This window comes from Poecilia mexicana, unplaced genomic scaffold (genome assembly GCF_051168715.1).
Source record: "Poecilia mexicana isolate PSO_F unplaced genomic scaffold, ASM5116871v1 scaffold_20, whole genome shotgun sequence".
In the NCBI taxonomy this organism is placed as follows: domain Eukaryota; kingdom Metazoa; phylum Chordata; class Actinopteri; order Cyprinodontiformes; family Poeciliidae; genus Poecilia; species Poecilia mexicana.
The window spans coordinates 18886141-18900473 of NW_028263389.1; the positions used below are offsets into that span (position 1 = coordinate 18886141).

The 14333-nt window shown below is 38.7% G+C and overlaps 2 protein-coding genes across 3 annotated transcripts in view; one reads left to right on the forward strand and one right to left on the reverse strand.

Moving 5' to 3' along the window:
* The window catches only part of cnksr2a (connector enhancer of kinase suppressor of Ras 2a), a 62269-nt gene extending 57141 nt beyond the window's left edge, over window positions 1–5128 (forward strand). For both annotated transcript variants that reach the window (XM_088001371.1, XM_088001372.1), the window contains 2 exons: window positions 677–864; window positions 4576–5128. In XM_088001371.1, the coding sequence (XP_087857497.1) occupies window positions 677–864; window positions 4576–4803 (416 nt within the window). In that variant the 3' untranslated portion in view covers window positions 4804–5128. The remainder of the gene's footprint in view (window positions 1–676; window positions 865–4575) is intronic.
* A 113-nt stretch (window positions 5129–5241) lies between these two features.
* Window positions 5242–10001, reverse strand: klhl34 (kelch-like family member 34). Its single transcript, XM_088001467.1, has one exon. It carries the CDS (start codon window positions 9877–9879, stop codon window positions 8092–8094), a length of 1788 nt encoding a protein of 595 aa, XP_087857593.1. The 5' UTR covers window positions 9880–10001; the 3' UTR covers window positions 5242–8091.
* Between the last annotated feature and the right edge of the window lie 4332 nt (window positions 10002–14333).

The window sequence follows — 14333 nt, forward strand, 5'->3', positions numbered from 1 at the left end:
GAAGACATAAAAATTAAGCTTCTAAAATAATTTTTAATTAAACTTCAAGACAAAGATTTTTCCATTTCAGTGTTTAAAGTAGAGATGCTCCGATCCACTTCCTTAAAAAGTACAGGTTATTTAACTTAAAACAAGACATTTTCCCCATGTTATAATTTACCTACCAACAAAACAAGTAATTTTTTATCAGTACTGAGGATTTATTTACCAAAAATAAGTATGTTGCTGAAAAGTTACTTTTAGGGTAGTTTCTTATTTAAGTGTACTAAGACATTTGTACTAGAAACCAAACCAAAATTAGTTGTTAATATTTTGTATTTTTGCAGTGTAGATCCTGATTTGCTCTTAAGTGACCATCAGCTGCTGCTGTCCGTCTCCGTCCTAATGAGACGGCGCTGCTCTGGATAAGACCAGCGGCAGCAGGAAGGTGTCGTTCTGAAATAGTAAATAAATGTGATTTTTGTAACCAGGAGATATATGTGAGCTCTGTTTGAGAAACAGATTGCACAATAAATACCAACGTGGAGGAGGAAATAAACCTGCCACAGAGCAGAGAGCGTCCCTGAGGCTGTCAGGAGAGAGATGAGGGCTTTGTCATCGTTAATAATCTCTGCAGAAAACCGTCTCTGACGTCTCTCCTCTGCTCAGCTTCTACCGTCGGCTTCCTGTGTTGCAGGTGGCAGTGAAGGCGCGTCCCTGGGCGACCTGTTCCGCGCGTGCGAACAGGGTGGCGTCTGTCCGCTGGGGCGGAGCTCAGACGCCAAGGGCCAGTCTGAGTTCAGGCAGTCCTTCCTCCGACGGGCGGCGGACCCTCAGCTCAACGAGCGCCTGCACCGCCTGCGCATCCTCAGCTCCACACTCAAGGTGCGTCCACTCCAGCATGAGCACAGGACAGGAGAGAAAGCACAGCTGCCGAAGCTCTGATTCACTGTCACCACACTGAAGCAGCACAGACGCATGCAGCGAGTAATACAATTAGCAATTATCTACCGATTTCTGAAAAGCCTGGCCTGCCGATACCAGATTTTTATCAATTTGTAGCAAAACTAAACAACTACGTTGCCTTCAGTTGTTTTGAAAATGCTGCATAAAGGGATCATTTGTTTATAAACATGGCAGAAAGAGCCGGGCAGCCTTTAATCTGTCACTTGTTACCTGGGTTTCCCCCAGTCTATTATAAGCCTGGCGGGCCACCAGGCTTATTTATTCTAGTTATTTTAATGTTTGTATTTTTAAGACTTTACAGTTGGTGTTCAGACATTAATCTTCCAGTAACACGTAATTATCAAGTGATTTTTTTTCCAAACTTGACGCCTTGATATTAGGTCTCTGTCTCTTTAAGAAGCTCCTAACCTTTCAGACTCTCCATCTTCAGCTCATAATCACAACAATTCTCCTCCTTTATGCCGTTTACAATCATTTCTTGAAGTGTTGGACTGAGAAGTAGTTTGTCTGATGAGCTTATCAAACTCGCCAGGTGTTTGCTAATTGCTGCTGCCGCTAGTCTGGAGGAGCCGAGTGGCTCAGAAACATCACTATGATAATAACAATAATAATACTAAAACAGATTGTTTTGGGCTAGTTTTCTGTAAATTTTATTACATGCTTCATGAGTCTGTGCCTTTTTTCTGAGCAAACACAAATAATGCATAAACAATATATGAATTTACACAAATAAAAGAAAACGTAGCCCATTTCTAATCACATTATTACTCTCCAGAAAGCTGATTTTTTTTTAGATTTCTTTTGTTTTTCTGTTCCACATCAGCTTATCCTACATTTATTTATGCATTTTGATGGAATTAGGACATTACAGCTAACAAGCCTTTCTGTGCCAAGCAGAAAAAATTAAAGGTATTTTTAAAAGGATCATTAAAAAACTAAACTGGGAGCAGGGAAATGATCTTGTTCAGGGTTAATATTTTGAATCAGCTCCTTACATTTTAAATAAAAGCTAACTTTAGCGCTAGTGTCACCTTCTCCAGCTCTTGTAGCAAATGTTTGCATAACTTAATTAATATCTTCTGGCTTTTTGAGTTTATTCACAACAGAAATCTTGATTATTGACTTCAGCAGCTTTTAGTTTTACAGTAAACTGTTTACACATGATGCACATAAACATGAGCACATTGTGGTAAATGTCTGTCCTGGTTCACCTCTCGTGTCTCTTTGGTTTCGGTTTCCATCGGTCCATGTGTATCTTCATGTTGCCTGAGCAGAAGCAGAGTTGATGCTTCTGGCCTGAGTGGCTCTCCTGTAATGTTTGTATTTATTCCTTGGATGCGGCGTGTTTACTCCTCCAGATGTCTGTGACTTTGGCTGTCTCAGTCAACCAGTGTTTGCACCCTGTCTGGTGTCTGTGGAGGAATATACCAAGCTTTGGGGAGCATTTGGTCGAAAACATTGTGTAGTGGTAGCAGTGACCCTGCTAGACGGCATCTATTACCCTCAGCAGAGCATAAAGCTGCTGGTTTGGACGTTTCAATATATCTGCTGCAGTGGTTGCTGTGGAAACAACAAGGACGTGAACACGCTCTCCGTCTTATCAACAATCAGTGGATCAAAACGGATGAGAGACGGAGAGAGGAAGAATATTTCTGAGGCAGATCGGGAAAATGTTGCAGATTGGTATTCTGGTGCTGCTGCCTCTAAATAATCAGATTTACTCAAAAAACTGGCTTGGAGTTCAGAATCAGCCTTTATTGTCGTCGTACAGAAGCACAACAAAATTAGTTTCAGAACAATAAAAAAGAGAAAAGGCTGTGTGTGTAAATATATACAAGTAATTACAGGGAACACCTGCTGTCGTCGTTAAATGTTGTAAATCCCAGTTACTTTCTTTTTTTTTAAAGGTCTCAGTGCTACAAATTTGTACAAGAAGCAAATATGACACCAATACAAGCTGAAGTTTCCACATGCTAACGCCACTTTTAATTAGTTCAGCATAAAGTTGAAGGCGCTGCATGTAAAACTGATTTTAGACGCACTCTTACAAGATGTTATTGTAAAATAATCACGTTTCCACCACATCTTGTACTGTTAGGAGCAGACATATTGGAAAAGGAGAGAGAAGTTTATTTTTTTGAATTCCCTTCCCTTTATGCTTTTCTGTTAAATCTAAATACATGTGACAGTACATATGTCATATTTTGCTTAGAAAACATAGCTGTGTATATTTTTTACACAAGTTTATATTCTTTTAAAGTAATTTATTAATATTTGCCACAATCTCACATTTAATCCAATGTAATTCTGCTTTTTCTGCTAATATTTTTAAAAATCTGATTTTCAATATTTTGGTGCGTTAAAGCTCTAAGTAACTTTTATATAAAATATTTTTTTATATATATTTTGTTAAAACTATCACCATATCATAACAGTTTATGAAACATAATTTGTAAAAAGATCGATCTCCTACCTTATGTAGCTCATATTGCTGTCTGCAGAAACGCACCGCTCCCGACCAAAAACAGCCAATCAGAGCCAGGAGGAGGGTCTTAGAGCTGTCAATCATCCTCATGTACTCGCAGCTTGATATGCTAATGGCTGAGAAACAACTTAACGTTACAGGAAAACTGTTTACCCGCCACGGTAACTTGCATTAGCATTCACAACAGGCTTTGCTAGCTGTAGCGTAGCAGAGATCAAGGAGGTTGTGATTGACAGCGGTAAGACCCGCCCCCTGGCTGTGATTGGTTGTTTCCCGTTAGCACTGGGAGAAGGAATTATTTATCACAGATTATCTGTCATACCATACTGCCACGACATAGTGACAGTTTCAATAAATATGTAGAAAAATCTATTTTTCATTAAAGTTACATACTGCAGCTTTAAGTATAACTTGTAACTGTACCTTAATTTTTAAAGTTTATAATTTAACAGACCAGTTTGTGTGATAAATTAAAGGACTCCCAATCAGAGGTGAGCAAAGTATTCAAACATTATATTCAAGTAAAAATAGCACTACTTCAACATGTCTTTACTCAAGTAAAAGTAAAAAGTATTTGGTAAATGTCTACGGAAGTACTGATCAAATTATCAATCATTTAATATTTAAAAATTACATAATCAGACAGATCAAAATATAAAGTTAAGTGGAAATGTATGTATTTTATGAACCAAAATTACAATAATTCATGTAAGTGACAAAAAATAACAAAATCAGGCAAAAGAAAATTTTTCCTCTCAGTAAAAAACTTTTAATAAAACCAGCAGGTCTGAGTCTGAATCTGGTGAATTTTTGGATAAAACGTGTTTTCTTTTCATTCAGTAGGTAGAAAATCCAGAAGTTTTACTCAAGTTAGAGTAGAAATACTTCATAATAAAATTACTCAAGTAAAAGTACTCCTAAATGTAATTTTTTTTAAAGTTACTCAAGTAAATGTAAGTAGTCACTGGCCCTCTCTGATTCTTCAGGTTTAGGTTTCCAGGAATCTGTTGGATTTAAACTTAAATCTCCCCAAACCTGAGTGTCTCCAGTCACGTCTGTGTCGCCTCTCCATGTGTCTTGCGTCTGTCGTCGTGGCAACAGTGTGAGAGTGACCCGCCCCCTCCTGTGTTTCTGCATCCTCATAGGACAGGGAGGGGGAGCTCGCGCTGATTGACAGGCTGCTGGCCAATCCGCAGCTCTCGTCGGCCGAGTTCCAGGAGTGGAAGCGAGCCTATCAGGACCTGTTCACTCAGGACCAGAACTCCGTTGCCGAACCCGAACCTGAACCCGAACCCGAACCCGCCGACCCGGGACCGCCGCCCCTCACACCGTCGCTGTCCCACACGCACTCCTACATCGAGACGCACGTCTGACCTGTTAAACGCGGACAGTTAAGCCGTCTCGATTGTTCAGATGAGTGTCGCAGGGCGGGACCGGTAGTGACGGACTGACTCGTGGTTTCCGCTTCCCGATCGGTTCGCTACCACAGATTACGGAGGAGCGCCTCACGCCGAGCGGCGACCTGTCGCCTCGAGCCGCTCCAGCTCTCGACAGGTGCTAGTTCCTGTTAGCTTCTGTGCTCTGTTCCTTCGAAGATCATTTCCTGTGGATGGTTCCTCCCCATCACCTTCATAAAAAGCGAAATCACAGAATGTATCTCGACTCATCCTGCTTGTTGTGCCATGTTTACACTGAGTGCACAGTGTCTCATAGCCAGTAAGTTGACGCTTTTTACTCCATAAAGCCTTATACTTGATTATATTGATATTATTAACTGTACAGTGAGTGTCACAGCGAACCACAATGAGATCTTTTTTTAAACTCTTGTTTTTATTTCTGTTTAGATTTAGAGGCTTTTGTTTGTGCAGATTTGGTAGAAATCTGTATAGTGCTGGGCTGGACCTGAAGCATGCACCCTCCTTCTGGAACAGGAGCCATTTAAGGGAAAAATCCACCCTAAAGTAGTTTAACACAACGCTTAACAAACAGAACATTCATCAACAAACATCCTGCAAAAACACAAAGTATAACTTCTTCAGCAAATATCTTAATATAGTAACTCAAAAGTTACTTTTCAGCAAGAAATTGGATTTTGTTTTAAGTCAATAATCCATTAATATTGACTTAAAAAGTACTTGTTCTATTGGCAGATTATTTCACTTATGACAACACATTTTTCCATGTTCTAAGTTAAATATAACTAGTCATTTTTAATCAATCCTAAGGAATTAATGACTCTCATATCTTTCTGAAAAGTAACTTTTAAGTCCGTTTTGTCTTATTTCAAATGTACTCAGATATTTACACTAGAAACTAGGTAAAAAAATACTTGGTAAGATTTTGTGTTTTTACAGTGATAATATAAACATTTAATTTAATCTGCTTAGAAACCCACATTATTAAATCATTAAATATTTACAGCAAACATCTTAGAGAATGTTATATATCAAATATGAGATAAAAATAATCTTTGCTCTGAACATGACAGAAAAAAAATCCACACAGAAATAGTTAATCATAAAAATCTCAGAAGCATTAATGTTTTACCCAAGAAAGCTTTTTGAATGTATTTAACTTCATTTTCCACAAAATGGTTACTATATAAAAATATCTATATAATAAAGAAAATTTAGAAACGCAGTGCCTTGAAAAAAATTATCCAAACACCTTAAACTTTTGCACATTTTATCACATCACAGCCACAAATTTAAATGCGTTTTATTGTTTTGTTTTTATTTTTTAATGACAGGACTTCACACCAACACATAAAGAAGCCATGCATTTTAATTTCCTTTTAAGATTTAATACAATATCACATAAAAATAATAAAATACATCAGAATTTGTCGGGTAATGTGATAAAATGTAAAAATATTTAATACAGGGTTTGTTATATGCAAACCCTGTATTAAATATGTATTCTTACATGTTTTAGCTTAATTACTGAAGAAATATTAAACTGAATTAAATATAAACAGAAAAATATATTTTATTTGTAATCCCCATTATTGAAAAAAATACTTAAATATGTATTAATTCAGTAAATACATAAATCTGTAGATGTAATAACTAAAGAATCCCCGATATCGATCATTTATTAACGGTATAAAATTCTCCAGGGGTGGATTTTTCCTCAGACTCTTCAGCTTTATTTTAGGCGTGTGGCATCAAACATATGAGGAATATTTACATAGGAAATAAAACTTGGATCTATTTAAAATGTTAGTCTATTTCTATGCTGCTGCCAGAAGATGTAATGTATCTGAGACGTTTTACAGACTACGAAAGCAATCATAAATATGTAATAACTTGCACTGACAAACACTGTTTGTTTGCTCCTTTTATGCTGCTGCCCGTGGTTGGTTGTAGTAGCATGTTTTTGCTGTAGATCAAAACAATATCCATTTTATGTTTTGTGTTTAAAACTATAATAGATCTCTATTTATAGAGTGTAAACTGTCTTGGAAGAATATCTTTAATTATATCAGGGTTTCTTTCTGTAAACTGTCATTGTGTAAAGAATGTTTAGTGTTAAATCTATAAATTATGGTTAAAAGGTATTTATTTATGTGTTCATTCTTCATGTTTCGCTGGAAGAAGAGGCTGGATCAATAAAGTTTTAGTCATTTGGATTAGAGGCTCTTTTTATTTGTCTATGGTTTTTTTTTTATCAAAAAGAGATTTGAGGCTGAGAGGAATTATTGTGATCTGATCTGAACAATGTCATTAAACGCAAATACAATAAAAGAAAACAGCATACCATTGTTAATTTATTATAAAACAACTTATTAGCTATAAAATCTACATGTCCTCTGACAACATCACAACAAGAATAAATTGTATTATCAAAAGTATCAGAAGTGATGAGTAAACGTAACTTTGGATGTTTTTGTCACAAAATACTTAGTTATGTTTTTTTTTCTATTATTTTGTAATAAATAACCAATTATTGACCTTAAAATTAACCAAACTACTTTGGCTTCCTCTATCTTTTGTGTTTTACTCAGGTTATCTTTGAGGCATTTGTTTTGCTTATATGCAACATTTATTAAAGAGAAATAAAATATAAGAACAGAAGAAATCTGTAATATGATAAATACATTTTCACTGTACTGTAAATAAATCTATAAAAATGTGCAAAGCTAGTAATTCTATAAAAAAATTTCATTCAAAAGCTGCAATATGTAACTTTTATAAAAATCTTTGAAAAAAATCAAGTTCCTCTGCCTTTTCCCAGTGCTAACTATAAACGACAATCAGAGCCAGGAGGCAGGTCTTAGCGCTGTCAATCATCCTCTGTCCACCTTCAGCTGCAGCTAGCATAGCATGTTGTGAATGCTCAGGCTAGTTAGCATGCATACAGATATCCACGGATAAACGGTTTTCCCATTACGGTAAGTTATTTCTCTGCCATTAGCACATTTAGCAGCGAGTATCCAGGTTTGATTGACAGCGCTAAGACCTGTTACCTACTGCAGCTTTAAGGTGGAAAGTAAATGTGTTGAGCGTTGATCAAATTTTCATCTCAGACAACTCATTTCTACCACTGGCATTAAAGCTTTCAGCAACAGCTTTTTATTTCTCTTCATGGCAATTGAACGAGATAATTCAACAGTTATTCTGAAGGTGATACTTTTCTTATAGATGTTAAGGTTGGGTCTATTAGTCCAGCAGAGGCAGCAGAGTGCACTCAGTGCCAGTCAGAGGTCTTGGGAGCTGGGCGATTTCTCTCCACTGATCTTTCTTCGTATCATACTCCAGCACGTTCCTTACAGTCACCTGCTGTCCGTCGCTCCACCTCCTCCCGCCGAATACCAGCAGATTCCCACCTGCCATGGTTAACATCCCATAGTTGAACAAGCCGTTTGCGAGTGGTTTGAGGCGGGTCCAGTGGTTCGACTGCGGGTCGTACCGTTCAATGTCACAAAACTGCTCGTACATCCCCAGCAGGGCGTAAATGTAACCGTGGGCGGTTGCCAATCTATGACCAAACCTTGGGATGGACATGGATGCCCTCTTTTCCCAGACTGTGGGCTTCAGGTCCCAAGAGATGCATTCACTACTTATTTCCCTGTTTACATCCTGGTTACTAACATGGATGCGGCCCTGATGGGCAGGGAGTCCTCCTGTCACATAGATACTCTTGTCAAGCACGGTAGATGCGTGGCCGTGAAGAGGGTAAGGCATCGCTGCAGCTCTCCTCCACGCTCCTGAAGCCATGTCGTAATACTCAACAGAAGCTAAGGAAATGTACGTCATGGAGTTCGGATGCGACTGTCGTCCCCCAATAGCATAAATGACGTCCTCCACCACGCAGAGGGTGAACTGCACCCGCCTCTCCAGCATGGACTCCATCTGCTTCCAGTGGTTGAAGCGTGGATCGTACCTCCAGACTTGGCTTGAGGTCGACACAGTGACAGACTTCTCATCGCTATTTTTCATGTCTTCACCGCCAATCACGAAGAGAAAACCTCCCACTGAACAGACGCAGGGATTTCTGAGTCTCAGAGGTAGAGCAAAACCTGGCGATGAAAACTTCCTGCTACAGGTGTCGAACGCCAGCACCTCTTGCTCTGGCCAATCAGGGCTAACCCCACCACCAACAAGAAGCACATGATTGGGTGATCCTCTAAGGGTCGACTGCCTGCTTTGTGCTGTTGGCTGAGCTGAACCCATATGATGGTACTCCAGAGCCCGAGTCAGCTGACTTCTGATCAGAGGAGTGCCCATAGCCCTATTTCCATGGCAAAGGCCAGAAAGCTCTGAAGGCGCAACCAATCCGAAGCGTAGACGACTCAGTAGAAGGTTTGACTTTAGCAGTGGAAGGGGCCCATTTTCATCCAGCCAGTCTAGAGAAAGTCTTATGAGATCCACTTCCTTGACCCCAGGTATCTCGTCTGCATCTAGCACTGCCATCAGCGACGGAAAGTTCAACCCAAGGAGAACAACCCTGCTTTTCTGCAGCAGAACCGACATCTTCTTGGCAATGGTTTGATTTGCAGCCTCAAGTGCATTCAGGAGGAAGTGTTGCTCAGCCAGATTGGCATAGTAGCAGCAATTATCAGCAGTTAAGCCGTCCGCCATAAATCGCTCGCATATTGACAGCGCCGCCTCCACCTGGAGGTACCGGGCTGCTTCCACAACAACAGGAAGTGTGGAGGAAGAAATGCTCAACCACCCTGAGTACAAGAAATCCAAAATGGCTTCCAGACCCTCAGGCGTCAGCGCCGGGAGCCTGATGGAGTCTGCTGATCTCTCTGCAGTTGTCTCTCCAAAAAGGGCCCAGAAGTAGTCACTGGAGCTCGCTAACAGACTGCGATGACATGGGAAGGAAACACCGCCTGCTTCCAGGACGACATCGCACATCTTCTTCTGATCCCGCAAACGCTGGAAGCCAGAGAGGAGTCCGGTTCTGTGTGAGGAACTGTAGAGGAGTGAGTAGGTATCCATGCATAAGTTCTGTCAAGAAGAAGAAAGGACAACAGTTTTTTTGCTGATGCGTTGCATGAAAGAAGACTGGAAGAGAGTGTCCTCAGTTGAGCTCACTCCATCTGTGTTTTAGTCCTCTTCTGTCTGCAGAAGCTGTTATCCGACACCATGATAGGGAGGTCATGACAGCCCCCTGCACATACACATCAACACAGCCCTGTGACCCGTCCCTCTTTGGCACTGAGACTTGGCACTCTTGTCTATGTCTGGGACACTGGCGCTGTTGGCTTTGTGTTTGTCAGCTGCCCTTTACTCTGAGTCCTGTAGGGAGTATCCCCCAGGCGCACGCCTTCAATTTAATATCAACCAACAAGCAAACATTGTGTTATCCAACAGAGTTGGACGGACAGGGAGCCAGATTGGGGTTTGAGAGTCTATCTCTGTGGATGAAGTCATCTGTAAATACAGCTGCTGCAGTCAAGGCGTCCAGGAATCCGATGGGCACTGTTGATAAAGCACCTTTCTGTCAGGAATAGAAACAGCTTAGAGGATTCATCTGGAAGGACAATACTGTGAAAGCTGGATTCTAATCTTTTAAACTGGATTTTATTGATACAATCCAGAATTTTGATCTCTTGAAACTTTATCAGCAGAACATTTTAAGAGATGCTGAAGTATGACAATAGAAACTGTAATTTCATCTGAATCAAGGTGATTCCAAAAGAGCTATTAGTAGAAACTATTAAAGATGGAGAAACTTTCAGGTTTAGTTCTGTTTTAGTTAGTTTTGAAATGCACAATTCTAATTAGTTTTAGTGTTTATAATATAATTTGTTTTTGTGTTTATGAATCTGTTTATGAATTTTGTATCCCACATAAGCAGCTGACGTTGGCTGCCAGCAAATTAAGCTAGTCCACAAAATGGCGACAGTAAAAGTTGGGGAAAAAACGCCAGTTCGTTGGTTGTTCAACAATATTTTAATATGTTTTTGAAATTGTTTTCTTCTGTTGAGTATCCATTACCAAATCAATGTAGACATAATCACAATATAATACTTTGACTTTTTGAATTCTGCACCTGAAAGTTATCAAAAATAGGAAAAAACTAAAATTACTACTTATAACTAAGAAAGATCTAGCTATTAAATATTAAAAACTAGCAGACTCCAAAAACTATTTAAAACTAACCAAATTGGACAAAAAGTCACAATAACGAAACTAAAGTATAAGAAACTATGATAACCCTACCATTCTTCACTAATTTTGATGAGTAAAATAAACTTTGCACAAACTCTCTCCAAGAGTTTTTGAAATTGAGTTTAGCTTGATCTGGGATGTTTTAAAACTTTTCCACATCACTAAATGTGAGGGTTTTCCTCTGAGGTGTTAGAAGTAGCCCGTTGCTGTTGGTATCAGGGTAATCCTGTCCCCTTTGGGGAGGCATTTAACCTCCCTCTGACCTGCAGAGTTTCACAGCCACAAGATGGATGTCACTGTATTATTTTTATGCAGCAGAAGAGAGGCGGCGGGAGGGAAAAACAGCGCGCCTACAAGCTTCCCAGCATGTTTATGGATGTATCTGATTAATGTTCAGCTACTGTCAGGGCTCAACCATGAAAACACGACATGCTGAGAGACATTTAAATGTGAATTTTGATACCCCAGCAAATGAGTTTGCATATTTTTGTTGGCGTAGTATATTCTTCAAAGTCCAGTACATTGCTTTCTCGTTGAAGTGAAAACCATGTTCCTTTTTATCTTTTATAAGCTGCAAAGAGTTTTTAATCTTCGGCGCTCGGTGTCGGGAGCGTTTGTTTGGGTGACTATTCCTCCTTGACCTGATGGGCATCTAATCTTAGCTGCAGCTGCTACATGTGAGCGTTTATCTTTGTGCAAAGAGACACGTGATTTGGTGATGGATTTGTGCTGTAATTTCTGGGGATATGTGTGTTTGCTAATGTTGACACCTCCACCTAAGAGAATACAGAAAAAAATAAAGAATAATAACAGGAGACAGATTTTATGCTTTGGCAGGGCTCAGAAAAACTTCAGGAATTAAATGATTTAGCCTTGAGGTAACCAATCTCACATCTTTGCTATGTCAATCTCCTTAACACCCACCTGAGAGGATTAAATGTCTCAGCCAAGATTAAATCAGTTTTTAATGTGTGATCTTCACAGTATTACTTTCACAGTCAATCATCCTATTTCTGGATGTTTTTCATACCAGAAACTGTTCAACAAATCTGCTGGTAAGATTATATGTTTAGGAAAGCAGCAAAATTATTTGAAAAACTAAAGCTGCTACTTACTGTTGGGGTATTTGGTTTAAAAACCTAAACATGATGAGACGATTAAAAACTGTAAACACTAAATCAGTAATGCAGTTTGTTCTATTGCTAGCTGAAGGTGTAAACTCTGTTGAACTTTTAAACAATTGGATCTGATTTTACCCAGTCGCTAACGTTTAGCCGTGACCACATGTGATGCGCTAGCTCGATGAGACTTGACGGAAATGACCTGCACTGTAAACAAATGGAGAAATTGAGTTCAATGGAAGAAATCCCAGACAGAGAACTGAAGGAAATGAGAATCAAGCAGAAAGATAATTCCGAGGCTAATAAAACTAATACAATTTTTACGCCTTTTTAATCTTTCATGAAACAGAAGATTGAAAAAGTTTGTTTTAGGTTGGCTTCTAGATTCTGCACCTTTGAGCCTCTTTTAAAGGTTTATTAACTCTTCTGCAGCTGGAGTGAGAGATTGGTTTATTAGTGTACATTTTAGCAAAACAATAAAATCTTGTCTTGTTTTTACTTGATCTCAGTGCTGCTTTTGACACCGGAAATATGTTTGAATGGCTCACATCTTATTTGCCAGATCAAAACTTTGTGCCACCTGGCAAATATAAAAATGAATGAACAGAAATTACACGTGGAGTTCCCTTAAGGCAGTGTTCTCGACCCACTTTTATTCAATATCCATACAGAAATGTGGAAAAGTTGGGATACACTATGAAAACCTATGTGTTTTTCTAACATTTTTTGGACTTATACAGATTACATTTCAATTTCCCCAATACTAAAAAATTAAAGTAGCAACACAAAGTAATTAAAATTTCTAAGTTCTGTAATATGTTATTTAAAAATGCCATTTCCCTGCATATTTTTACCAATTTACAATGGCTGAAACCTGACCTGCCTCGATCTGAACCAACTACAGGAAAACGGTTCTTTCTGGGCCCTTCAGTGTTGCTAATGCTACTTATTGTACTGAAATCATACCTGATCTCATCTCCTTCAGCACCCATTTGCTGACGGACTTCCAAAATTAGAAATGTCACATTGCAAAACCAGCGTTGAATGAGCAGCTCTTGACATTCAAAATGGCGGTGCTCAGCAGAAACCCGACAGGCAAGACTTCAGTGTTTGTTCACTTTCTGGGTCGCTGTTCTGTCCAGGATGTTTTACAGGTTTTAATGTTGCCATACAAAAGATTTAAATAGCTGTCATCTTATTACAAACTTATTAGATGGAAAGTGGATTTATTTGAATCACCTCTAAACTATGGAGGATAATGAGTGATCTTTAGGGATCACTGGTCTAAAACAGATCCATATGTGGTGAAAGGTTGAAAAGAAGTCGACTTTAAGAAGTTACCTGGCATCTAAATAAGGCTGGAAATTGTTAAAATACATATATGTTCCTCATTTTCAACATGTTTTTCATGATTGTCCACAGAAAATGGCTGTACAAAGCCTAAGAGATTTAATGTTGAAGAGAAAACCGGCCTTAAAGTCAAATCTTTAACTTTACCATTTGATTGACACTCCATTTCTCACCTAAGGCCTTGAGCCAAAATGTGACTGAAACATAGATTGGAAATACAAGTGGCTGAAATTGGTTTCCTCCCTAAGGAGTCTGGATTCACATCGAAGGATTGGGGAAAATAACTCGGAATGAACAAGGATTTTAGCTTTACTACGATTGTCATCTGCAAAATGTATTGTAAAGATGTTTTAGACCTCAGAGTAGATCAAGGATTTCCTGGTAAAGATAATTTATCATAGCTTCCTTGGAAAATTCTTCAAATCCAATGCAGATTAACAAAAAATATAGACCTTAACCCTAAGGAAGAATCCATATTAACAGAAAAAGCTGCGCAAAACGTTGTTGATATTCTATGAATGTCGAAAAAACACAATTTCAGAATTACAGTGCTTCCATTAAATAAAAAAATGCAATAAAATTCACACCTGGATAACTTTGTTCAAGCAATAGATTATTTAAAATTCTCACACCATCTTCCTTCTATCACTTCCTGTCGTCTTCTTTGTCATTTCCACCAGTAGTAACATCCGATATTTGATCATGACTCAAAAAAAAGTGTTTCCATTGCAGTTTAGCAAAATACACTAATTTCGATACAGCTGAGAAACTGCCTAATCCTGGGCAAAAACATTTTACTGTGAGTTT